The sequence below is a fragment of the Balaenoptera physalus genome, assembly GCF_965194825.1.
Source record: "Balaenoptera physalus genome assembly, chromosome: X".
Taxonomy (NCBI): domain Eukaryota; kingdom Metazoa; phylum Chordata; class Mammalia; order Artiodactyla; family Balaenopteridae; genus Balaenoptera; species Balaenoptera physalus.
This window is the reverse complement of record NC_138903.1, coordinates 119103969-119131525: the sequence shown is the minus strand read 5'-3', so window position 1 is coordinate 119131525 and position 27557 is coordinate 119103969. Positions and strand designations below refer to the sequence as shown.

General features: G+C 42.2%; 1 protein-coding gene and 1 pseudogene across 2 annotated transcripts in view; one reads left to right on the top strand and one right to left on the bottom strand.

Annotated features, from left to right (window-relative positions):
- The first annotated feature begins 441 nt into the window (after positions 1-441).
- GPR101 (G protein-coupled receptor 101) lies at positions 442-3712 on the top strand. Its single transcript, XM_082445419.1, has one exon. The coding sequence runs from the start codon at positions 448-450 to the stop codon at positions 1954-1956; it is 1509 nt and encodes a 502-aa protein (XP_082301545.1). The 5' UTR covers positions 442-447; the 3' UTR covers positions 1957-3712.
- A 7005-nt stretch (positions 3713-10717) lies between these two features.
- Positions 10718-27557, bottom strand: part of LOC309652746 (transmembrane 9 superfamily member 2-like) — a 112397-nt pseudogene continuing 95557 nt past the window's right edge. Inside the window, exon 16 of the transcript XR_014268791.1 lies at positions 10718-11531. The product of XR_014268791.1 is annotated as a transmembrane 9 superfamily member 2-like (transcript). The remainder of the gene's footprint in view (positions 11532-27557) is intronic.

Genomic DNA, 27557 nt, shown 5'->3' with positions numbered 1-27557 from the left:
GGGACGGAGCGCGCGCGCATGCGCTAGCAGGAGAGCTAGCGGAGAGATCTGCGGAGAGACCTCCAGAGAGAGCCAAACTTCGAGACCCACAGATAGTGGGGGAGACGCGCAGAGAACGCGCGCGCGCCAGCGGGACACAGGGGTGGGGGTCGGGGGGACTCGGAGACCCCCAGAGGGAGAGGCAGAGAGACCCAGAGTAAGAGAAGGATTCATAGAAACTGCCCGAATGCGGACTGGAGCCGCGCGAGGGCCCCGGGGCCGGGCTCCTGCAGCGCCGCTGCCCGGCGCGGAAGCGCCCCTCTTCCTCCCCGGCAGGGGGACTAACCCAGCCCCGCGTGTTTCTTTCGTCCCCAGCCTAGGCGGTGAGTGTGGTCCGTGCGCCCCCTCGCCGCCCGCCGGTGCCCGCTCCGCGCCTGCACCTGCCTCCCGCCCGCCCCCGCCGCCGCCATGGCGTCCACCTGCACCAACAGCACGCGCGAAAACAGCAGCCACACGTGCGTGCCCCTCTCCAAAATGCCCATCAGCCTGGCGCACGGCATCATCCGCTCGAGCGTCCTGCTCATCTTCCTCACCGCCTCCTTCGTGGGCAACATAGTGCTGGCGCTCGTGCTGCAGCGCAAGCCGCAGCTGCTGCAGGTGACCAACCGCTTCATCTTTAACCTCCTCGTCACTGACCTGCTGCAGATTTCACTCGTGGCCCCCTGGGTGGTGGCCACCTCCGTGCCCTTTTTCTGGCCCCTCAACAGCCACTTCTGTACCGCCCTGGTTAGCCTCACTCACTTGTTCGCCTTTGCCAGCGTCAACACCATCGTCGTGGTGTCGGTGGATCGCTACCTGTCCATCATCCACCCTCTCTCCTACCCGGCCAAGATGACCCCTCGCCGGGGTTACATGCTCCTCTACGGCACCTGGATCGTGGCCATCCTGCAGAGCACACCCCCACTCTATGGCTGGGGCCAGGCCGCCTTTGACGAGCGCAATGCCCTCTGCTCCATGATCTGGGGGGCCAGCCCCAGCTACACCATTCTCAGCGTCGTGTCCTTCATCATCATCCCACTGATTGTCATGATTGCCTGCTACTCTGTGGTGTTCGGTGCAGCCCGCCGGCAGCACGCTCTGCTCTACAACGTCAAGAGCCACAGCTTGGAGGTGCGAGCCAAGGACCACGTGGAGAATGAGGACGAAGAGGGAGAGAAAAAGGATGAGTTCCAGGGTGAGAGCGAGTTCCACGGCCAGGATGAAGGTGAGGTCAAGGCCAAGGAGGGCAGTGTGGAAGCCAAGGATGGCAGCAGGAAGGCCAAAGAAGGGAGCGTGGAGACCGGTGAGGGGAGCGTGGAGGCCAAGGGCAGTGAGGAGGTCAGAGAAAGCAGCTTGGTGGCCGGCGAAGGCAGCTCCAAAATTCAGAGCAGCAAGAAGGCAGACAAGGGCCGCCTAGAGGTCACCCAGTGCAACATTGACTTGGGTGAAGACGACATGGAGTTTGGTGAGGATGACATCCATTTCAGCGAGGATGACATCGAGGCGGTGAACATCACAGAGAGTCTCCCAGTCAGTCATCGAAACAGCACCAGCGACCCCCCTCTGCCCAGGTGCTACCAGTGCAAAGCTGCTAAAGTGATCTTCCTCATCATCTTCTCCTACGTGCTGTCCCTGGGGCCCTACTGCTTTCTAGCGGTTCTGGCCGTGTGGGTGGATGTCCAAACCAAGGTACCCCAGTGGGTGATCACCATAATTATCTGGCTTTTCTTCCTGCAGTGCTGCATCCACCCCTACATCTATGGCTACATGCACAAGACCATCAAGAAGGAGATCCAGGATATGCTGAAGAAGTTCTTCTGCAAGGAGAAGCCCCCCAAAGAAGACAGCCACCCAGGCCTGCCCGGAACCGAAGCCGGCACCGAGGGTGGAACTGAAGGCAAGATCATCCCTTCTCATGATTCTGCCACTTCGCCTTGAAGTTGGTTCTAAGGTAAACCTTGAACTGTCCACAGAACACAGGAGCAGCTTTCTCTCAAATGGACCGTCCACAATCGCATTAATGCCAACCCATCCCATTCCAGGCAAAGGTTCTGCACACAACACCCTCTCACAACAAGGTAGATAAATATATGGAAGAGGTAGGAACTGGGGTCTTCCCTTAAAAGTGTGTCCCTGAAAGAATGGACTTGAGGATTCTGACTGAAATTTCTCCCCCCCGAAAAAGTTATTAGGCTCTAAATTTCTTAAAGCAACAAGGGCTATCCATTTTGGACCCGTGCCTGGTATTCTGTCTGTCTCCCCAGAGCTACCATGTGTCAACTTTTGCTCTGGGGGAAAAGGAAGATGATACTGGTGAACTTAAGGACTTCTGAGCTCATGGGCAAGGGCTACGGCCCATGTTCAAGGGAAAGAAAAGCAATGGAGCAAGTCATTCATGGAGCCCAGGAAGCATGACCTGACTGACTGATCAACATATGAGACAAATTCTAGACTGAAGGGCCCCCAGAATCTGGTGCAAAGGCTATTATGGAATCTAAGGGCACTGTGTAGTTAAAAATCAAGAAGGTTTCTAGATCCTCTAAAGGGATCCAGAAAAGTGGAAGAGGATAATAGGGCATGTTTGAAATGGAAAGCTAGTCCAAGGGAGAAGATAGAGAAATCACACACATCCGTGGGGCTAAACAGTTGACTTTTTTCTATAAAATCCTGGGTTTGTGCATGGGCTGAGACCAAAATTGTCTCATGCAAATGGAAAATTGTCAGGTGGCACTAAACTATTTTCTGTCTCCTATTTGAATAATAGTGGGACAGAAATCATGCCACCATTTTCCAATTTTCCCTTTTGTGATCAAATTGAGATGCTCATAGGAATCCTCCAAATCTCCTCTCCCAGTCACTTGTGTGTTTTCTTTTCCAAATAGGCCTTTTTGGTCTATTTGGAAACAGTATTTCCAGGAGAAAAAAAAAAAAAAGAAATTCAACTAGGAGTGGCCAAAGTCCTACAAAACTCACACTGCCCATCAAGAGTGATGTGCCCACTAGAAATCTCTTTTTTGTGTCCATGAGATCATAGACAAGACATATGATCTCCACATGGGGTGAAAGTAAGGCAGGATAAACGTTTTCCTTCCTCCAGGCACACCCATGCATCTTTTCCACCTGTGGCTCTCTCTAAAGCCTTTAAGCTCTCTGCAGATGTGGGAGAGAAGTATAGTCAGAAATGACAGAGAGAAAGGTTTCTCAATACCTGGCAAGCATCTGACCTATTCCAGACAATCGTAAATCAAAGCGTTCAGGTCAGACTTATCCTAATTATTGCTGTTGAAATATATCACTTTGGGAAAACCTTTACAATATCTAAATTGTCCCTAGGGTCAATACAGAGGAAGAGCTTTCAAATCCCAAACCCTGAAATCACTTTGGGTGGGAATATACTTGTTTATTTCTGAGGGCACAGACCACATCGACATGACCAAATGACACGGAACCAAAAAATGGTCAAAACGGTGTTTTTGATCCTCCTGAAGATCAAATTAAAGCAACTCTATGGTCAGTCATGTGTTCAAGCAGAAATCCAATGTTAATATGGGTGGAGGGAGAGGAAGGTTATTTGACTGAAAAAAATGGTTAATCAGGTGGTTGTATACAAAGATAGCCATATTCAGAGTTTAGTCTCACTCTTCTGTGATGACCATGTCTGTATTAGAACTCAAATTTCGTTCATTTAAAAGCCAAGCTCGGGCTTCCCTGGTGGCGCAGTGGTTGAGAGTCTGCCTGCCAATGCAGGGGACATGGGTTCGAGCCCTGGTCTGGGAAGATCCCACATGCCGTGGAGCAACTGGGCCCGTGAGCCACAATTACTGAGCCTGCGCATCTGGAGCCTGTGCTCCGCAAGAAGAGAGGCCGTGATAGTGAGAGGCCCGCGCACCGTGATGAAGAGTGGCCCCCGCTTGCCACAACTAGAGAAAGCCCTCGCACAGAAACGAAGACCCAACACAGCCATAATAAAAAAAAAAAAAAAAAGCCAAGCTCACTTATATTTTATCTCTTCCTCCTGACAGATTCCAACATGAGCATCTCAAGGGGGAGAGGTAAACAGCAGTGTTTTGGGGCTGTGAATAAGTCTGCATGGGAATTTGGCATTGCCATGTTCAGAATTTAGGAAAGGAGCAGGGTAGACCCAAATAACATTGAGCTGACCCATCAGTTCGCTATATCCACGAAAATCGTATTGATTTCAACCCCATTAATTTGGAACTTGTGGTTCAGACAAGACATGGGGGCTGAAGTTTACCTTTGCAAATCATTTATTTTTCTACCAAAACATATAAAGTGAATTAATAGTCATAAATTTATGATACCAGTTTATTGCCAAACTCTTGTATCGACCTGTCCTCAAAGGATATCTGGGTGAAGAAATGGCCCATGTGACCAATCCTTCTATGCGGGGAGGGGTATTGCCTTGAAGATCTGTCATGGTCAAAGGAGTTCGAGGTTGCTATAGCCTGTCCTTTGAGTAGAAATGCTTACCTGGGTAGGAAACAGGATTTCAAACATAAGTGTCTCCAAATATTTTGTTGAAACTGAACTTCTTGTTTTACTTTTAAAGCTCAACCCCTTCAAAGTGTATCAGAGAAAATTGTTTGCCAAAATCCCAAATCAAAATGGAAGCAGAACCTGCCCGAGTGTGGTAAGTTCGTGTAATGGCACACACAACATCCTCCAGGGCACCAAGACTCACCGATTTCCTTTTTCAAGTTCCTCTTTTCCCTATTTTAGTCATTGTTAATTCTCATAGCCGACTGGATTTTTCAAAGGTGAAAACCTTTTGAAAATAGGGAACTGGAAAAGAGGACCTTTGAGTTCAGAGCATTCCGCTTTGCTGACACGTTCTTCTTAATGAACAATAGGGCCTCTAGTTAGCTTGGAGATAGCAACTGCTTCAAGTTTTATGCTGTTTTGAATAAAACACTATCAACTTAATGAGGTTTTACTGCACATACTGTTTTGTCATTTGAAAATCTGAAAGCACACACAAAAGTCATCATTAGCCTCACAGATCCTCATGTGCAATAGCTTTCCCTAAATGTTTTTAAAGGAGGTATTCTTTTGCCAAGGCCACTTCATATGCGCAGTAAAAATCCCATTAAAGTCCAGGAGCCAGACGAACCAGACTTTGAAATGATGTGGCTTCCAATTTAATGATTTCCTTAGTTAAGAATAATAGAGCCTCCAGTTTGCCAAGGAGTCGCAGGTGCTTTGACTAACACACCAATTTCAACAAGCTTGGGAAGGCAGTAATAAGGGGCAAGCCCCTGGCTTCTCTGACTTCTGTGACTGTGAGGGCCCATCTTCTTAAAGCACCACAAATACCAGCTGCCCGGAAGTCCCTACACTTCGGCCCCCCTGCCTACCTCCTGCCATCATGCCCACTGCCTTCACCTGCCTCACTCCCCCTGCCCCCGCTGTGCTGGCCCTTCAGGAACACCCCGTGCTTGAGGCTCTGTGTGCTCACTCGCCCCTATTCATCCCCTGCCCACCCGGAGCTGACAGGTTCACAGGGACCCAGGGGCCCGTGGCAGCAGGGAAGGACCGAAGTGAGCGGTAGGATTAAAGGTGTTTTTCTGTCTCCTCCCCAACTCCAACCCAACTTAGAGATGAGGGGACACCTACTTCAAATTCAACAGGTAAGGAAAAGTGCCATTTTATAATAGGAGGAGGTAGGCATCGCATACCAAAAAACACCCACTACAACACATCTTTGGGAGCACATTCAACCCTGTAGATACTGTCCAATTATTTCAGCAAAAAACAAGAAAAACACTAAAGAAAAATTTACCTATAAAATTGTAAGGTGCCTGATATTGCCTTATTTTCTATGTAATTAACCAATTAAGCTAGGTAAAGTTACTTCAAAAGATTTTTTTCATACTACCTGAAGAGTAATATACAAGATTAAACTGGCTTTCTTTCTTAGACTTTGCCAAAATGCTCTTAAAAATGTCTGAAATACACCATTTGGAAGACAGAAATTATGCCATCATCTGGTAATTTGAATGCTCCAAGATAAAACCCACAGAGGTTGTTGGGATAAAACAGAGTACCAATTTCAACTAGTGGACTGTATTTTTTTCTCATAACTGCCTTCCCCCATATTTTGAGGAAAAAAATCAAAAGAAGTGTTCTCCCCTCATAATGTCTTTTTTATTGTATTCCTCTTTAAGACAAACCCTCGGGCTGTCAGGAGAGGCTTCGCTAAGCAAAATGTCTTTTCCCCCTAGAGCAGACAAAAGATTAAAGGAACAGTTGGCCGTGAGCCAGTTACCAAGATAAGAGAAAATCTGGTCAGTCATGGCTTTTAACCCTCTCAGTCCTTATCTGTGTCTCTCTCATTTTCTGTGGGCCAGACAGGTGCTCCTGGCCCCCTCAAAGCCCCTCCAAGCTTAGGCATGAGGAGACAGAAGCAGTGAACCACAAACAACAGATCATAGCCTAAAAGTCAAAAAGAAGAGAGGCTCTTGTCATAAATTCTTTCCAGTTACTTACAATCTCTTCCTCTACGGCAAAGGCCCAGCTTGCTTACAGCGGTCTTCTGCTAAAGGCAGCAAGACAGGCTGAAGGAAGAACTAGGAGAGCTAAAATCCACAGCTAAAGTTCACTGCTCTTTGCTAAGTAGAATAAGAATCCTCAAGGTAAATGGAGGTCACCAGTGGGTGTCAAATGTTCCCATCACTGCCTCTCAAAGCTTGCATATCTCAAAGTATACACACCAAGGGGAAAACACAGTAACTTGTACACTCACAAGAGGTTTGCTATGGCCAAGGATTCGTTACTGGATCTCTCTTGTTCTAAAATACAGGCAAAAACAAGATTGGTTTTAGTTTGGTGCTTCAAAGTTGAGTGGATTTCCCCCTCCCTTCATCTGTGCTACAACTTTAATGTTAAAAATTTGGTATTTTTGTCTGTTTCAGTGGTGTATTCCTTTCTGTAGTAATTCTTCTAAATGTAAGCTATTACTGTATATAAAATATGTGTTCTTGGAGATAAGGTGCTAGATATTAGATTGTATGTGTCCATAGATAGTGTCACCCTCAAAATTGGGTAGTACATATACATGTAAAGTTAGTTAATAAAATGCATGCAGAATTCTATTTGTGACCCACACCTTGGTCAGTTTCTGAAGTAGAACATAGTATATTTGTGTTTAAAGTTTTCTTTTTAAAGTGTATACTGCAGGATGTATAAGAGGCTCCAAGGTGGGGTGGCGGGAAGTGGTGCCTTTCATTCCTTAAATCCCTGGTATAATATACGACAGGTGAGAACTTATTCTGGTACAATTGGTCATTACTGTGACTTAATCGTCTTGGCCAAAGTCCTCGCTGGCAGTTCTCCACAACACGCTTGGCACTGGTACGCCCGTTTTCCATTCATTGTATAGAATGCAAAATCAAAAAAGACAATCCTTTCATCCTTAAAGAGCAAAGGCCCCAGGACAGGCTATTGGAGTCCTGTTAGCAGGATGGAAAGAATGATGTAGTCTCAAGATCCAACCAGTACCTGACTGTGAACTGACAGGGTTTGCATTGAGCAGATCTATATTGCGACCATCCCTGCCCTCCCAGAGCAGTACCAAAAACCAGAAAAAGGCTGCTCTGCTTTGTTATTTTTGTTTTCTTTGATCGGTTGCCTGAGAGATAAGAGAGCACAGATGGGTAAATAGATAAAGAAGTAGTGGGACTCCTCCGGGGGTCACAGCTAAGATGTTTGAGAATTACAATCGTATAGCAATGGCATTTGCATCAGACAAGAAAAGAGAACTATGAGATGAGTTTATTGTATTTTAAGAATAAAAATATTAAAGCTGAAAGCTATACATATTGAATAATTTCTAAAACTGCCTTTAATACCAAATTTTATGTGCTGTTTTTGAGACTGAAAGCAGGAGGAAAATGCATTCAGTCAATAAACAGTTTTCTTTAGTATTTTAAATTTTGAATTTGAATTTTTCCTTTTCCTTATCAAAAAGTATTTGTAATTTAAAAGTGCCTTTTCAAAGGATTGCCAAACTACAATCCTGGGGCCAAGTTCCCAAGGGCACAACTTACCTTCAGGTGCACAAAAGGGGTGGACTTAATCTTCCTCCCCCCCAGCAAGAAGAGAAACCCCTTCACACCCCAGTCAAATTCATACATCAATACTGTTACACGGGTCAGTAGTCTCGGAGACTCTGCCCAAGGACAAGGTTTCATATATTGGTTGGCTTTCATTGGATCCTTTCTAAAATGGTTACCATGCGTGTTCTTGCTGGACAGGAATAACGGACTCCTGCTTGGGGAATACAGAGAGATTGATGTTTGTGGTTTAACTAAATATTATTAAGTAATGTTTGTGTTTCTTAAATAGGTGCTGTTAATCTGTCCTTGGTATATTCTTCTTAAATATGCTGAATAAAGTCTAATTTTAATGCGTGTATCTGGTTATTATGCCAAGCTCCATGGAAAACACGTAAGGGAGGGAGACACGTAACTAGTTCTCTATCCCTTCTCTTTTGCTTGAACAGAGGAAACAGGGGGGAAACTAATTGTAGTACGCAGCAGAATGAAATAGATGGGCTCCAATGTTTCACATCGCACTATTCCAATATAAGGAATATGCAGTGGGAGGGGGGAGTCATCTTGAGGGGCTTGCTGGAAGAGGGGAATCTGCGGAGTCCTCTGTGAATGAAAAGGATTCCAAAGTGAGGGTGGTCAGGCTTGGAAAACAAACTTATGCTTACCAAAGGGGAAAGGTGGGAGGAGGGATAAATTAGGAGTTTGGGATTAATACACACTACTATGTATAAAATAGATAACTAATGGGGACCTACTGTATAGCACAGGGAACTCTACTCAGTATTCTGTAATAACCTATATGGGAAAAGAATCTGAAAAAGAATGGATACAGGTGTATGTATAACTGATTCACTTTGCTGTACTCCTGAAACTAACACAACATTGTAAATCAACTATGCTCTCATACAAAATAACATTTAAAAAAAACAAAGTGAGGATGGGTGGGCAGAGTGGAAAAATGGGGCCAGGTGGTTTGCAGGGCTCCCAGATGCCAGCCTTAGTCTCAAGGCCATAGGGTTTGGGGGGTGGGGCTGAATAGGCTTTGTTTTAGGAAACAGTACTGCCCAGCAGCTGCCTCACCCTCACTGGGCTCCTGGCCCTTCCGTCTTGCTACTCACGACCAGGACACCTCCCTCGGCACAATTCAGCCACACCGACACCGTTGTCACCCACACCCCCCCCCCATACACAGAGAGTGCCAACTCACCAGGGTTTACACAACAAGAGGCAGGAGCATGTTCTCTCCAGCCCCAGTTTAAGAAACTGGCTCGGCCTCTAACACCAGCCATGACATATGAAAACACAGGGCACAGATGAGATAAGCAAATATGTCTAAAACTTAAGAGCCCACTAGTTCCTCTCAAGTCGATGTGCTTGACCTACTAGTAGCCCTTCTTCCCATAATCTCATCAGCAGTGGTACAAGGAGCTGCGCCCTCGTGCTTCCACGCTCGCTCGGAGGCTCAGGGAGCTATTCATCCCCGTTTCAATCAAAGGAAAGTGCTCTTCTCCATTTTTCACTCCAAAATCTAAATACTGACTTCCGCGCTGTTATTTCGAGATGTTCAAAGATGGCTGCCGTGAGACCCGCCCGTGGTCGCCTTTAACCTTGGTTTATGAACAACGTCCAGGCGATGACCTTCTCGTCCTGCAGAAATACATTTACCATCTAGCAAACTACTACCGCCAGTGCAAGCAAGTGCGCTCGTGAGCTCCGATAAAACTATCAGGCAGCAGAGTCCCCCGTAGCTAGAACGCTGCTTAGTGCACAGTATTTAGAGGAGAAGGGACCGGGTTCCAAGGTATCGCCCCAGAGCAGTTCCTCCTCTCAGGCAGGGTTTAGGGCTCGGCCTTCGATTCCGAGACTGAATGCAAGAGGGTTGAGAGGATCTGAAAATGCCACTGTCAAGAGACACCTTTGACCTTCTGTAGCCACTCCCTCCCCCCCCCCCCACCCCTCAGGTACGCTCCAGGCCCCAGTCACAGCCCTGCTCCTTCCAATGCAGAGGAAGGCCTACTACTGCTTACTGAACTAGTTTCTTCTTCCCTGAGGCAACTAGTCAGCTCTTACTCCGTCTCCCACTCTCTCAGAATGCAACCCCCTGACCCTGTCCCTCCTCATTCCAGACTCCCCTTCAAGGGCAACACCACCTCTTTGCTCCCTGCACCCACCAACACGTATTCCTCAGCTTGAGGGCGGCTTTGAGAACGTTCATGAACTGAAGGGTATGTGTAGATAGTTTTCAAACGTTTACCTCAATAAGACCAATATTTATCAATAAAATTTATCACAGGACAATGTATGATTTTCATGACTGCTCCCCCCAAACTGCAAGCTCAAAGAATGCTTGCAATACAAATTCCCGACATTTGGGAAGTTGTGACGCCGGACTATTGTTGAGTAGAAGCAAAGAAATCCAAGAAAATTGACTCCAAAGATTTCGTATCTACACACAACTAAGTCACAATTGCACATTCTCAGCCTCCAAAGGCAGCAAACAAAAAAAGACAACCAACAACCAGAAATATGCAGATTTAATTGAGGAATAAGACAGCAGTATCTGGTATTCCATAAATTCTATATGCTAAACCAATGCATATATTTTTTTAAATTAATTAATTTATTTATTTTTGGCTGTGTTGGGTCTTCGTTTCTGTGCGAGGGCTTTCTCTAGTTGTGGCAAGCGGGGGCCACTCTTCATCGCGGTGCGCGGGCCTCTCACTATTGCGGCCTCTCTTGTTGCGGAGCACAGGCTCCAGAGGCGCAGGCTCAGTAATTGTGGCTCACGGGCCCAGTTGCTCCGGCGTGTGGGATCTTCCCAGACCAGGGCTCGAACCCGTGTCCCCTGCATTGGCAGGCGGATTCTTAACCACTGCGCCACCAGGGAAGCCCCCATATTTTTTAAGTGATCACCCAGATACAAAGGTGTAATATAGTTTGTACAATCAACTTAAATTGGAAAATTTCACATTTTACCTAAGAGTTATTTGACAGTAGTTCTGATGCTCTAAGCAGATGAAGAAGAAAAAAAAAAAGAAGAAAAAAACTTCTCATCCAAAAAACCAGTCTACTCAACTTGAATTTTTTAAGGAAATGTGCTTCCTTTGTTCTAATTGCTTTAAATCAAACCCTTTTATGGTATTGTTTCAGGAAAATGTTACTTAGAATGAACCTACCTCCCAACCTTTTTTTTTGTCCATACAATCGTATTTTGTGTCATACAAACTGAGGCCGGACAATGAGTTTTTAAATTGATAGATATTAAAAACATGCAATTGGAAGCATACATATATATCTCTATAGATGTTCCTATAGATACAGATATATATTCAAAAGCAAGGGTGATGTGCCTGGAAGCCTCTGGGGACATTCTTTAATCCACTTTCACCACACTGTAGATTTTAGTAATAAAACAGAAGCAGGAAAAGAATCCAACTGTCCCTGAAACAAAATGAAAAATATCTTTGTTAACCAGACATTATAGAACATCAAAGTAGCTTTCTCAAAAACGCCAAGCATGTCCGTTTTGAGGTGGAGCACTCATTCTCTAAATCTCAAGACTCGGACCTTATCAAATAAAAATCACCAGGCTCTCTTGCTGAGCAAAGAGGAGTCGCAGCAGGGCTGGAGGCAGTCACCTGGAAAAGGGTGAGAATCCATTTGATTGAACACTGCAGGTCTCTAACCAAAGCAAAGTAATAAAAATGAGGAACTTAAGTTCTCTATTTCAAAAAGGATCAAAAAAGTGCAAGGCTACTTTCTTTTTTTAAAAAAAATAAATTTATTTATTAATTTTGGCCGCGTTGGGTCTTTGTTGCTGCGCGTGGGCTTTCTCTAGTTGCGGCGCGCGGGGGCTACTCTTCGTTGCAGTGCGCGGGCTTCTCATTGCGGTGGCTTCTCTTGTTGCGGAGCACGGGCTCTAGGCGTGCAGGATTCAGTAGTTGTGGCTCGCAAGCTCTAGAGCGCAGGCTCAGTAGTTGCGGCGCACGGGCTTAGTTGCTCCGCGGCATGTGGGATCTTCCTGGACCAGGGCTCGAACCCGTGTCCCCTGCATTGGCAGGCGGATTCTTAACCACTGTGCCACCAGGGAAGCCCCCAAGGCAACTTTCTAACACAATAAACTTTGTACAACTTGCTTCAATTTTAGAAAATGTAAATAACCATTATCTACATAGCAAAAGCAGGAATAATCTGTTTACTTACATACTCAGAGAATATATTAGTTTTCTAAATCAAAGTTTTGCATTCTTAAGCTTGAGAAACAGCCCATCTCTGGGGACTTATCCTAAAGAAATGGTCCCATAGAAGAAAAAAAATTACATGCAAAAGGTGTTCATAATACTGATTTATAACATTGAAAAGTCACAAACAAACCAAATGCCCCCAAATAGATGACTACCTAAACGATGGACTAAGATGAAATAAGACAGGCATCAAAAATGACAAATATAAAGCCATATAAAGCAGCATGGGGCAATATTTATAATATGGTGTTAGGTGAAAAAAGCCGGATCTTAAAGAACTCCCAGGCATCACACCTGTGAGAACACTGCATAAGCCTAAACCTGTCGACTACAGCAGAGCATGAACAAAAGAAGATACCTTTATATTTTAGGGTGACATGATTATGGACAAATTTTTCTTTAACATAGAATTCCATTGATGTTCATACTATAAAAATAAGTCTTCAGATGACATTAAGGTCTAATGACTTAATTGAAGAAAACTCTAATAAGATTTCCAAATCCCATAGTCTAAATGGGGCACGCTGAGACAATTCAATCATCTAAGAAAACATCTTAATAACAAGATCACAGAAAGCTTTAGGCAGGGTTTGTTACCTTTTTCTATGCCGATTTCTAAATTTATCAATAGAATAACTTTCCATCCTATATACCATCATGCCACTTCCCTCCCATCCTACAAAGCTCCTTGTCAGGAGTCAGTATGGTACAGTGATAAGACCATGGGCTCTGGAGGGACACAAATCTCCTCTGTTGGTTACTTGTTGATCTTGGGCAAGTGACAGTTTTGCCAAGCCTCAGTTTTCTCAGCTGAAAAATGGGGATGATAATACCTATTCTTACTTTTGGCTTCCTTTTTTGAATCCAACAACTTCAAAGGTTCAGGTGCGTAGCTAACATATGTCTCTGAATCTAAAACACTCCTGATTTCAATTTGCTGCATATTATTCCCATAAATTATTAAAAATGTCTATGAATTCTCAACTTTTTGATGCTCTATTTAAAGTACCAAATTGTCTCCTACCCGAAAAACAAAAATCCATCAACCCTCACATTGTTCTGATAGTTGGCTGAGCTAAAGAATCTGGACTCTGGAGTTAGGCAGACATTAGCTGTATGATGTAGAGCAAGATACCTCTCTCCTCTGTGCCTCATAAGTGAAAGGAATCATATCCCCACCCAGCTAACAGGCTTGACCTGACAATAAAAGGATAAAATACATTAGAGGCACCCAAGAAATGATAGCTGTCACTGATGTTCTGATCTGGGGCTTGAAAAATATGTTCACATGGGATTTATTTGACTAGTGTGGAAGTCCTCAACATCGTCTGTAGCTTGGAATCACCGGGGGAGATTTAACAAATATTATTGTCTGGGTCAATCCCCCCAGCTATGCTGATTTAATTGATCTGGGATGCAGCCTGAGTGTCAAGAGTTTTTAAATCTCCCCAGGTCCTAACATGCAACCACGGTTCAGAACCTCTGGGCTAGCCTGTCTTCCTTCCTTAAGTATGAAGAGAGGTGTGGAAATTTCTCTCCTAAGGGTCACTGTACCACACAAGTTAAAAGCAACGTAAAGGATCTGGAGAAATTAAAATATTTTTTTCTACAGCTCAATTGCTGGTACTACAACTTGAGGGTAGAAAAAGGGAGATGGGACAAAAAGGGAGAAAATTATCACTTTGGTGTCTTTGCCTACTTTTGCTTCGGGACAGAGAAAGTACTAAACCAATACTAGAAGTGTCCTAGTTTCTTTCTAAACCTCATAACTTTTTTTCATTAGGTGGAGTGATACATAACAAAAAGACAATCCAACCACAGGATCTTGAATGAGGCAGTCCAAGACAAGCAGAGAAACCCGTTTTCCCCCTGTCCTTTCTCTAATTGCAATTCTATAATGAAAAAAATTCAGTCTGATCTAGAACTGGCATCCAATACACATTTCCTCCAGGGCTTTCCCAAAGTAGTCATGCGCACTTGAAAAAGAAGAAACTAGCTAAATAAAACATTTTGAAAGTCTATCACATTCTATGCAATATAAACAAACCTTTAAAGAGGCTTTCCACAGTCACTCTGGGGACTAAATTCCAATATACATTAATTTGAGAATTGGCAGCTGTGAATAAGACACATGCAGAAAAGATTTTCCTAAAACTGGAATTAAAGCCATTGCACAGAGGAATAAAGAGAAAGTGTGTTTGGAGGAAAGGGTCTCGGGGACCTTGATTCTCCTCAGCCACATTTGATTCAGTATTCAGTAAGCACTTTATCTGGGCCTGGCACTTGCCAGGTAATGTAAAGGATAGAAAAGGGGGCTCTGGTGGGGAACAATGTCAGTGGCTGCGCAACATATCACTATTTATACAGAGGTCACAGTCCGAGACTTGGAAAGGACCCCTAACCCCTTGTCTTTCTCCCCTTGTCTTTTTTCCACATCTTATCAGTCACCAAGACCTGCCAATTCCAACGTGGAATTTTTTTTTGAAGTGCAAATGTTTTATTTACATGCTTATTTAAATACTTCTTTTCCTCAACTAAATACTTACTGTGATAACAGAATACAATTGCTTTCCCCCTCTCAGTTGGTAACCTGTGAAATTTTTTGTTTTGGTGTTTACATACATAGGAAAACATCTTTATAACAAGTTTTAGAATTAAAGAGGAGACTGAGATTCAATAACACTGCCATAGCCATTAAAAGTGCCCGCAAATGGATGAAAATATTACCGGAATTCATATTACATATTAAACCACATTTTTTCACGTGCACGTTATTGTTAGGATTGGAAGAAAGTGGTGTTATTTACTGCAGAAACTCTTAATAGATACAATTTAATATAATGTATAAACATATTTTATACTCATTCTTGCATAATTGTATAATTTGTTATGAAAATAAAAATCAGAGATGGTAAATGTAGTTTTCACTGATTCCTTGATTGTTTATGTTTCCTTTCCGAGCTCGATGCTCTATCATTTATAAATTAATGTTTTCTGTGATCTTTTCTCTAAAAACTTTATTATCACTTCCAGAACATAATTGGCATTGATTTTTTTTTTATGGGAATCTTCTGAATCCATCCCCTCCATCCATCTGTCCATCTCCGTAGCCATTGGGTCTTAAGTCACACTCTCTTCATCTCTCATCTAGAAAACTGTCTCCTGGCTTGTCTTCACCTCCAGTATCCCTCTTGAATCCATTCTCTGTCAGAGTGATTGTGATATTTCCAAAACACAAGTTTGATTGCCAGGTCCCTACTTACAAACCTTTAATAGCTTCCCATAGCAAAAGTACTTAAACCCCGGAGGGTATCAGAAACCTTTTAAGCTGTTAAAAATACAGATCAGCAAAGATTCTGATTCAGGGGCTTTGGGATAGGCGCTGGGCATCAGATTTATTGGTTTTAGTTAGTTTTAAATAATTTCCACAAGTGAATGTAAGGCACACCTAAGTTTGAAAATGACGACTATATATGATAAAAATTCCAACTCCTTAGTGTCAGCACACAAGGCCCTCCAGGATCAGACCCTGGCCCGCCTCTTTAGGCCTTGTTCCTGCCACTTGATGCCTTAAATTTTAAACTCCCCAACCCCAAATTACCTAAAGATCTTTGTGCTTTCACAAAACTCCAGGTTAACTCTATTAGGCTCCTTACCACGATGCATGGAAACGATCTGTTTAGAGGTCTTCTCTCTTCAGATGATAGCCTTGAGGCTAGGGGTGAAGTCTTACTCAATTTTGTACCCCCAGTGCATAGCATAGTGTTGGGCACATTGTAGGTGGACAAGTGTCTCTTAAACTGAACTGTTTAAATTAACTGCTTAGCAATGTAAGCTCCATGAGGATAGGGATTTTGATCATTGCTAAAGCCCCAGCCTCTAGGGCAGTGCATGACATACAGTAGGTGTTCAATATATACTTCTTGAATGAATGCATGAATGAATGATGAATAGATGGCAGGAACTTGGAGAGGGCATCATAGAGAAGGTGCTATAAAGCTGGATTCAGAGGCATTTGAGGATGGGAGACAGCTATTCCAGATAGAGGGGAAAGTACCCATAAAGGCCTGAAACAACTAAAACCCTGGCAGTTTTAAGGAACAGTGAGAACCATGGCAGAGGGTTTGGAACATTAAGGGTGAGTGATCAGAAAATTAAGGGAATATTAAAAAGAGCATATAGGAGAAAAGACCGCAAAAGTAGGTGAGGGCCAGATAATGAATGATAAGTTAAGAACTTTGGATTTGATACCATAGGCAACTGGGAGCCAGCAAAGATTCATAAGCCAGAGAGTGAGATGAACAAATTTGTTCATGACCAAGACAATGACAATGACGATGATGATAATAATAATGATAATAGCTGATATTTACTAAATATTTATTATATATGCCTGGCTCCAAGTTAAGTGTTTCACCTGTGCGATCACTCTGAGATAGGTGCTATTATGTTCTATAAAGAAATGGAGGCTCAGAGAAGTAAAGTGACTTGCCTTATTACAACACACAGCCAATAAGCAGTACAGCTGAGACTCAAAGTCAATTCTGCCCTGAGTGTTCTAGGGTGGAGATAATCAATACGGGCTGAGATGACCAAGAACTGCTTTGTACAGAAAAATGCCTCAAAGAATAAGCAGCAGTTGGACAGGAAAAGCTTGAGGATGGGGGTAAGAAATCAACTCAGGTATGAGATGCCAGAGAACATAAAATGCACAAAACAAGAATGCCAGAGAATGCAGCTTTTGCTTACCTCTGGGGAAAAGGAATACTTCCCTTCCTTTGAAATTGTTTAGTATGATGCTCAAAACTAGAAGAATACTGGCTACCACAGGGCCCAGGGTTAGAATAGGTCTTTAACTACTTGCACTGGGAAAAATGATAAGACCCTGAGGTTTTTAATATCCTTCAGAACAGAGAACACTCTGTCCTGTTAATTCCTACAGCACCTGGCACTTTGGTCCATAAATATAAGCTGAATTCAAAATGAGCTGGAATTAAAGAAGTAATGGAATTATCCCAGAGATTACACTGGCCTTGACTCCCTCTATCCTAGAATAATGTGGAAAAATTGGAAGGATGTGCCTCTATTTTTTTTAAAGAAGGGCTGGAAGGGTTGAAGGGGCATGGAAAAGACTTGGGATAGTCTCTTTTCATCATCTATACCTGAGGGCAATACTTCATTGCTTTACATGCACCTGTCTTCATTCTCCCAATTACAGGAAGTCCACCTGATCAAATAGAGGCCCACAGAGCAGATTCTGCAGGCATCCTTTAGTGGTTGGTTTAGCCCCACCTCAAAGAAAGTACCTCTTTCTTAAGGAGGACATAGAGAGTTGTGTTTAAGAGAATGAACCTTAGAGTCAGACCAACTTGGGTTTGAATGAATCATAGCTCCCACACTTACTAGCTGAGTGACCTTGAACAAGTCACTTAATCTCTCTGAGCCTCAGTTTCCTCATACATGCAATGGGAATAACATGACCTACACCTCATAATAATCAGACAATTAGGTGAAAATTAAGTGAGATAAACGTATGTTTCCATATTCCCTATTAGCACATTGCCAAGCCCATAAAAGAAATAGTTTAGTAAATATTTGTTGGTTGGTTAACAATTAGCATTAATACATCTTTATCCCTTTTCGTTCTTTTGGCCTTTAGAATTGAAATTTTTAATAAGACAGACACAACTTGGTATAATAAAGCACAAAAGGCCCACTACAGCTAACATTTGTGTGTTAAGATAATTGGACTTCTCCTTCAATACAGTGTATTTCATCTTGCACTGTGTGAGAACATTCTTCACTTTAGTGATACAATATTGTACGGTAGACACTCTCAAAATATATTGAACTTCATTCACTTCTTTTAGTGAATAAAAATATATTCAAAGCATAGACAGTGAGAAAGCCAACAGAAAAGCACTCTGCACCCGACTGATACTTCTTCTGGGTCGTAGAAACTCTTTGCATCACACTGGCTTCAATCACTGCACAGTGATTGGTGGTTCAGAGTCTCAGACTCTAAACATGCTCTCTTGAGATGAACAAAACTATATTTTGAAAATAGCATTAACTCCCAAGTAAAAGTGAGGTCCCAAAAACAGTTCACTCTAGACCAGATTTCTTAACAGCAGTACTATTAACATTTTGGGCCAGATAATTCTTCGTTGTTCAGGGCTGGTCTGTGCATCATAAGATGTTCAGCAGCATCCCTAGCCTCTGCCCACTAGATGTCATTAGCATCCTCCCAGTCATGACAATCAAAAATGTCTCCAGATATTGCTAAATGTCCTATACGGGACAAATTTGTCCCTGGTTAAGAACCACTGCTCAGGAATAAAAGACTGTGGCTGAATGCAAACATTTATATAAAATATTTAATTTACTACCCAATGGCAATGCAGCCAAGATTTATATTAAACCATAAACTCCATTATTATAATAGAACATAGCATTTAAACACAAAGAGAAGGAATCTTAAGTGTTAGATCTTAATTGGTTATTGTGATCTTATGTCTATTACATCAAACTAGAGATACATTATTTTGATTAATTTTCTTAAGACTTTAATGCATTTGTTGATATCGAAAACAAAACTTGATGCAAATAAAAAATCACTAACTATCCTCCAATCAAGATCAAGTACCCATACGTGTGCCAACCATGAACATCCATTAGAGATCTGAGTAAAGTGATCAAATTAGAAGAGATCACAGCCTACTTGGTCATGCACGGACTTAGTTTCTTTTTTTTTTTTTTTTTTTTTTATGGTGAGGACTTCGGTCCTTGTTGTAGAATATTTGGGGGAGAGGAAAGCCTTTCTTTTTTTTCTTTTTTTTTTAATCAATTTTTTTTTTTAAATTACACTATACTAGGTGTGCTTTATTTATTTATTTATGGCTGTGTTGGATCTTCGTTTCTGTGCGAGGGCTTTCTCTAGTTGTGGCAAGTGGGGGCCACTCTTCATCGCGGTGCGCTGGCCTCTCACTATCGCGGCCTCTCTTGTTGCGGAGCACAGGCTCCAGACGCGCAGGCTCAGTAGTTGTGGCTCACGGGCCCAGTTGCTCCGCGGCACGTGGGATCCTCCCAGACCAGGGCTCGAACCCGTGTCCCCTGCATTGGCAGGCAGATTCTCAACCACTGCGCCACCAGGGAAGCCCAGACTTAGTTTCTTTAATAGCCAGTTTCTTAACAGCTGGTTAAACTAGTTATACTAAAACCAGTTAGGATTTTGGGCAAGTCACCGAACTTTAACTGAAATTTATCTTTGTCTCTACAATACCAGGTTTCCCTCCTGGTACCCTTTGGTGACATTATTGGTATATTGTGGCTTATCCTTCTTCTTCCTGTTCTTTGAATCCTATTTCAAAATGTTATTTACACATCTGTTAGTGAGCTATGAACTGAAAATTGGGTAGAGGAACACCAGCCACAATGTACATCACTTCCTTTGCCTCAAAAAATGAGAGGAAGAAAACAATGGGGTGTCATTTTAGACATACTGAGTTAACAAAAAAGAAAACCACTTTTTCAGGGTTTTTTGGTTATTGTTTCTTTAAAAATAGTATTCAATGCCAGCCAAGGCTGTAGAGAAACCGATACAATACTGCTGATGGCAGAAAAACATAAAGAGCCATAAAAATATTTACGCTTTTTGACCCTGTCATCCCATTACACAGACTATCCTAAGGAAATAATCCAAAATGGCGGGGATTCAACAGTGAGGAAACAGTTAAGTAATCTGTTCAATAGATTAAACAGCCATAAAAATGGCAAATATAAAGGATATGTAGAAACATACTCAATATTGAAAAGTGACAGCTATGAAGTCTTCTACTTCCACTGTGATGCCATGGATGAATTCAAATACCAAAGAGAAATGTGATGACCACAAGGAACGGCTTTGGATGAATGCATAATTATTCTAAATTAGTGTGAAACTCTTCAGCATTTTTTACATGAGTGGATATTGCTAATTTTAAAGTTCTCATTTAAAAAAATCACTCTCAGAAAGATTTGTCTACAGCAAGAAAGAGTAATCAGCAATTAAGAACTATACTTTTGTGTACATTTATATTCTTAAGACTAATTGTTTAATTAAGAATGTCTTCCTCAAAAGTGAAACACCATGAACAGAGGCAATAAGCCTTGCTTCCTGCTGTGAACCTCAAAATGTAACGATGAAATGTAAAGAGATGCCATTTAAGAGCCTTACGCAGAGAGGGCTTCTTAAAGAACAGTTCTAGAAAACTGATGTCAAAAGCACACTTCATGATTTTAATAATTTTTTTCCTGATATGAACAATAACCAGGATTTACTTTGGAGGTTTCTCTTACCCATGATTTAATTTAAAAATAGATATGGAGATCTCTTTTTCTCTCTCTCCCCCCCCATATGAAAAATAATTTGCTCTGATTCATGATGATGACATAGGAATATCCTGAACTCACTTCCTCTCATAGACACACCAAATCTACAGCAATATATGGAACAAATTCCTCTGAAAAAACCTGTCACAGAGACCTCTTCACATGGGGCAAATGAGAGGGAAACCACATCGAAGGGGATAGGAAAGGCTGAGACACAATCTCACCATAAACCCCAAACCCGGCATGGTGACGCACATTCGGAAGGGAACTCAAGACCTGGAGCTTCTTTCTGAGGAGCAAAGCGTTCATATCCTATATGGAGCACTCCACCCTTTAAGATTGGCACCTGAGAAATAAACCCCCCAAACATCTGGTTTTGAAAAACAACAGGGCTCACACCCATGAGACCCAAGGGGCTGATACAAACTGAGGTTTGGCTCTTAAGGGCCCACACAAAATCTCCAAAATACACAAACAGCTCACGCAGCTGAATATCAAAAAAAAACAACCCAGTCAAAAAATGGGCAGAAGATCTAAATAGTCATTTCTCCAAAGAAGACATACAGATGGTTAAAAAGCACATGAAAAGATGCTCAACATCACTAATTATTAGAGAAATGAAAATCAAAACTACAAAGAAGAATCACCTCACACCAGTCAGAATGACCATCATCAAAAAGTTTACAAACAAGAAATGCTGGAGAGGGTGTGGAGAAAAGGGAACCCACTTATGCTGTTGGTGGGAATGTAAACTGGTGCAGCCACTATGGAGAACAATATGGAGGTTCCTTAAAAAGCTAAAAATAGAGCTACCATATGATCCAGCAATCCCACTCCTGGTCATATATCCAGAGAAAACCATAATTTTTAAAGATACATATACCCCAATGTTCATTGCAGCGCTATTTACGATAGCCAGGACATGGAAACAACCCAAGTGCCCATCAACAGATGAATGGATAAAGAAGATGTGGCACATATATACAATGGAATATTACTCGGCGATAAAAAAGAATGAAATAATACCATTTGCAGCAACATGGAGGGACCTAGAGATTGTCATACTGAGGGAAGTAAGTCAGACACAGAAAGACAAATATCATATGATATTGCTTATATGTGAAATCTAAAAAAAAGTGTACAAATAAACTTATCTACAAAACAGAAATAGAGTCACAGATGTAGAAAATAAACTTATGGTTACCAGGGGGTAAGGGGGGGAGGGATAAATTGGAAGATTGGGATTGACATATACACACTACTACATAAAATAGGTAACTAATAAGGACCTATTTTTTAGCACAGGGAACTCTACTCAATACTCTGTAATGGCCTATATGGGAATAGAATCTAAAAAAGAAAAAAAGAGAGAGGATATATGTATATGTATAACTGATTCACTTTACTGTACAGCAGAAACTAACACAACATTGTAAATCAACTATACTCCACTAAAAATTTTTTTTTTAAAAAAGGGCCCACACGCAGACTCACCGGCTCCAGGGCACAGAATAGAAGCAGCCTTTTGAAAGGCACCCAGACTTGATGTGAAAGACTCCTTTGCTAATTTTAAAGCGTTGGTCTGAAGGGCTGGGGCCTGCTGGGATACTCTCAGGGACAGAGGCTGGTGGGTGCCATCTTCTGCTTTCCCTATGCCTATCTAAGCTAGCTGGTACCATCTTTTCTTCTTTTATTTTCTCCTTTCTTTGCAGCGGGTGTCATCTTTATGCTTCAGCCAGTGGGCACCATCTTCCTCCAAATCCCTCTGCCTTGCTAAAGCCAGCAGGTACCATCTCCCTCATCTCTTATTTTATTTCCCATTTTCCTTTCTCTTCTTTTTCTCTTTTTCTTTTACTTTCATTTTTTTCTTCTTTTTTCCTTTTTTTTCTGTGGGTGCCATCTTTGCACTTCCCCTTTGCCTTGCTCCAGTCAGTGGGTGCCCTCTTCGTGCTCTCCCCCGGCCATACTCCAGAGTGCTGTATCTCCCAGAGGGGAGCTTCTACACACATCTAGCACCCCAGTTATTACATATGGTGCCCTGATTTTTGCAGCTGCGGCCAGTGGACACCTCTGCATTGCCCGGCTCTGGTGGGCAGTGGGGCTTATGCCCACACGTCCCACAGGACTGTAACCAATGGAGAAAGAGTTCTTAAACAGCTACCACCCCCCCACCCCCGGGCCCAGCAAGAGGCAACACACCCAGGGGCTCCTATTACCTTATCATCATAGCTTCAGCCTGAGGGGCAGGCTTCTAATTAAGTCCACATCTTAGGGCTGACTGTAAACCTTCCCTGAGACTTAGGAGGATGGGAACTCTTATATGAGTCTGGTGCCCCAGTTTTTACATTTAGTGCCCTGGTTTTTGCAGCTGCCTCCCAGGGATACCCCTTGATCGCCCGGCTCTGGTGGCCAGGAGGGCTGGTGTTCCTGGGTCCCATGGGACAGTAACAATTGGAAAGACAGTCCTTGGCAACTACCACCCCCAGGGCACTACACAGACAGCAGACTGAAAGACCTCCACAGGCGTTTTGTGAAGGAGGCCTACTTGCTAGTCCTAACTCTTCGGCCTTAGGGGCAGGCGTTAGGTTTGGCACATCTGGAAGCAATGGAGCTGCTCTCAGGGAATGTGCGCTGAGGAACATCACCTTTGCACTCTCCCTCTACCTTGCTACAGCTCACCAGTGCCTCCCAGAAAGGAGCTTATACACTCATCTGGAGCCCTGATTTTTGAGACTGCTGCCCAGCAGACACCTCCAGATCACCTGGTTCTGGGAGCCAGTGGGGTTTACACTTGCAGTTCCACAGAAGATATATGTGTATTCTTTAAAAGCTGCTGCCTGAGGGTCTGACTTTCAATCAGTCTGAATCTCGGTGCTGACCGAGATCCTCCCCTTTGGGACACCGAAAGGTTTTGGCACACCTTCAACTACTAGGAGCTACTAAAAATGAAATAGGCTGATGGACCTAGAGACTGTCATACAGAGTGAAGTAAGTCAGAAAGAGAAAAACAAATATCGTATATTAACACATATATGTGCAATCTGAAAAAACTGGTATAGACCAGCAGTCACCAACCTTTTTGGCACCAGGGACCGGTTTCGTGAAAGACAATTTTTCCACAGACCATGGTGAGGGGGAGTGGGATACAGTGGTTCAGGAGGTAATGCGAGTGATGGGGAGCAGCAGAAGCTTCACTCACTCACCCACCACTCACCTCCTGCTGTGCAGCCCGGTTCCTAACAGGCCGCGGACCCCTGGTATAGACGATCTTATTTACAAAGCAGAAATAAGAGACACAGACTTAGAGAACAAACATATGGATATGGTGGGGGGGATGAACTGGGAGATTGGGATTGACATATATACACTATTCATACTATGTATAAAGTAGATAACTAATGAGAACCTACTGTATAGCACAGGGAACTCTACTCAATGCTCTGTGGTGACCTAAATGAGAAGGAAATCCAAAAAAGAGGGGATATATGTATACGTATAGCTGATTCACTTTGCTGTACAGTATAAACTAACACAATATTGTAAAGCAACTATACTCCAATAAAAATAAATAAATAAAATAGGCCACTTGGATAATCACAAAGTTTTGAGAGACAATCAAGAGCTAGGGCAGATTTCAACAATGAGGTTCATCTCCTACACAAGGCCAACCCTTCAAGGCTGGGAGAGGTGGCTATTTCATCTAACGCACAGGAACCAACATAGTCAACCAAAATAAAGAAACAGAGGAATATGTTCCAAACAAAAGAATAAGAGAAAACCTCAGGAAAAAAAAAACCATTAAGGAACCAAAGTTAAGTAATTTACCTGATAAAGAATTCAAAGTAATGGTCATAAAGATGCTCACAGAACTCGGGAGAAAAATGGATGAATACAGTGAGAACTCCAACAAAGATGTATCAATAGGAAATATAAGAAAGTTTCAAACATAAACCACAGAGCTGAGAAATACAATAACTCAACTGAAAAATACACTATAGGGGTTCAATAGCAGACTAGATGAAACAGAAGAAACGATCAGTAAACTCAAAGACAGGGCAGAGGAACTCACCTAATCAGAGCAAAAAAGAAAAAGAATGAAAAAAGTGAAGATAGCTTAAGGGACTTATGGGACACCATCAAGTGGACTAACATTTGCATTATAGGAGTTCCAAAAGGAGAAGAGAGAGAGAAAGGGGCAGAAAAATTATTTGAAGAAATAATGGCTGGAAACTTCCCTAACCTGGGGAAAGAAACAGATGTCCAGATCCAGGAAGCCCAGAGAGTTGCAAATAAAATGAACCCAAAGAGACCCACTGAGACACATTACAATTAAAATGTCAAAAGTTAAAGACAAGGGGAGAATCTTAAAAGCAGCAAGAGAAAAACAACTTGTTATAAACCCCCATAAGACTATCTGTAGATTTTTCAGCAGAAACTTTGCAGGCCAGAAGGGAATGACAATATATTCAAAATGATGAAAGAAAAAAAATCCAACCAAGAATACTCTACTTGGCAAAGTTATCATTCAGAATTGAATGAGAGATAAAAAGTTTTCCGGGGTGGGGGGGGATAAACTGGGAGAATAGGATTGACACATACACAGTACTATATAGAATAGATAACTAATGGGGACCTACTGTATAGCACAGGGAACTCTACTCAATACTCTGTAACAGCCTATATGGGAAAAGGATCTAAAAAAGAGTGGATATGTATAACCGATTCACTTTGCTATACAGCAGAAACTAACACAACATTGTAAATCAATTATCATCCAATAAAAATTAATTTAAAAACAAAAGTTTTCCAGACAATCAAAAGCTAAAGTAGTTCATCACCACTAAACTGGCCTTACAAGAAATGTTAAAGGGACTCCTTCATGCTGAAAAGAAAGGGCACGAGTTAGTAACAAGACAACTTATGAAAGTATAAATCTCACTGGTAAAGGTAAATATATATTAGTAAAGGTAGTGGATTAATCACTTATAAAGCTAGTAGGAAGGTGAAGGGGCAGGAAAATTTTTTAATTATTTAAAAAATTTAAAAACCTAATATAAAGGTTAAAAGACAAAAGTAGTAAAAATAACAATAACTACAATAAGTTAAGTGATACACATAATAAAAAGATGTAAAATGTGACATCAAAGACATATAACATAGAAGGAGAGTAAAAATGTAGAGCTTTAGAATGCTTTCAAACTTAAGATCTTATCAACTTAAAATAGACTGTTATAAGTTGTTATTGGGTTGGCCAAAAAGTTCCTTTGGTTTTTAAGTAAAAATAAAAAGCACATTTTTCATTTTCACCAAGAACTTTATTGAACAATGTACTCACTGTTTTGTTCCACTACATTCTGCCATTTTTCAGGCAACTTCATAATTCCATCTTCCCCAAACTTTTTATCTTTTTGAGCAAAGAACTGTTCCAGGTGCCTTTTACAGTCTTCCAGGGAATGGAAATTTTTTCATTAAGAGAATTTTGTAAAGACCTAAATAAATGGAAATCCAAAGGTGCAATGTCTGGTGAATTCGGTGGATGAATCGGAACTTCCCAACCAAGATGTAACAGTTTTTGCCTGGTCATAAAAGAAACATGCAGTCTTGCGTTATCCTGATGGAAGATTATGCGTTTTCTGTTGACTAATTCCGGACGCTTTTCATCAAGTGCTGCTTTCAGTTGGTCTAATTGGGAGCAGTACTTGTTGGAATTAATCATTTGGTTTTCCGGAAGGAGCTCATAATAGAGGACTCCCTTCCAATCCCACCATATACATACCATCACCTTCTTTGGATGGAGACCGGCCTTTGGTGTGGTTGGTGGTGGTTCATTTCACTTGCCCCATGGTCTCTTCCGTTCCTCATTATTGTACAGTACCCACTTTTCATCACCCGTCACAATCTGTTTTAAAAATGGAACACTTTCATTACTTTTAAGTAGAGAATTGCATGCAGAAATACGGTCAAGAAGGTTTTTTTCACTTAACATGTGTGGAACCCAAACATCAAAGCGATTCACATAATCAAGCTGGTGCAAATGATTTTCAATGCTTGATTTGGATATTTTGAGTATGTCAGCTATCTCCCACATGATATAACACTTATTGTTCTTAATTAATGTCTCGATTTGATCACTATCAACTTCAACTGGTCTACCTGACCGTGGAGCATCGTCCAGCGAGAAATCTCCAGCACAAAACTTCGCAAACTGGTTTTTTTTGTCGCAAACCACTTTTGACACATCCAATCATTCACGGCACCTTCACCATACACTGCACAAATCTTTTTTTGCGCTTCAGTTGCGTTTTTAGCTTTCTTGAAATAATAAAGCATAATATGCTGAAATGTTGCTTTTTTTCTTCCATCTTCCATATTAAAATGGCTACAAAAAATTCAGGTTTTTTTACTATTTATTTATTTATTTATTTATTTATTTTTGGCAGTGTCAGGTCTTAGTTGTGGCATGCAGGATCTTCGTTGCGGCTCATGGGCTTCTCTCTAGTTGTGTTGCATGGGCTCCAGAGCACGTGGGCTCTGTAGTTGCAGCATGCAAGCTCTCTAGTTGTGGCTCACGTGCTCAGTAGTTGCAGCGTGTGGGCTTAGTTGCCCTGCAGCATGTGGGATCTTAGTTCCCCAACCAGGGATTGAACCTGCGTCCCCTGCATTGGAAGGCAGATTCTAAACCACTGGACCACTAGGGAAGTCCCCCAAAATGCAATTTTGATAAGTTTTTTTTTTTAAATGCATGCTGATATGACAGCTGTCACAATACAATCTACCAAAACTGTTTCGAATGAAGTTAAAGACAACTAAGTGCTACTAGAGCCATCTTATGGAAAAAACCGAACGAACTTTT

Coding starts and splice junctions, on each gene's coding strand:
- GPR101 (XM_082445419.1), top strand. CDS start 448: ATGGCGTCCACCTGCACCAACAGCACGCGCGAAAACAGCAGCCACACG.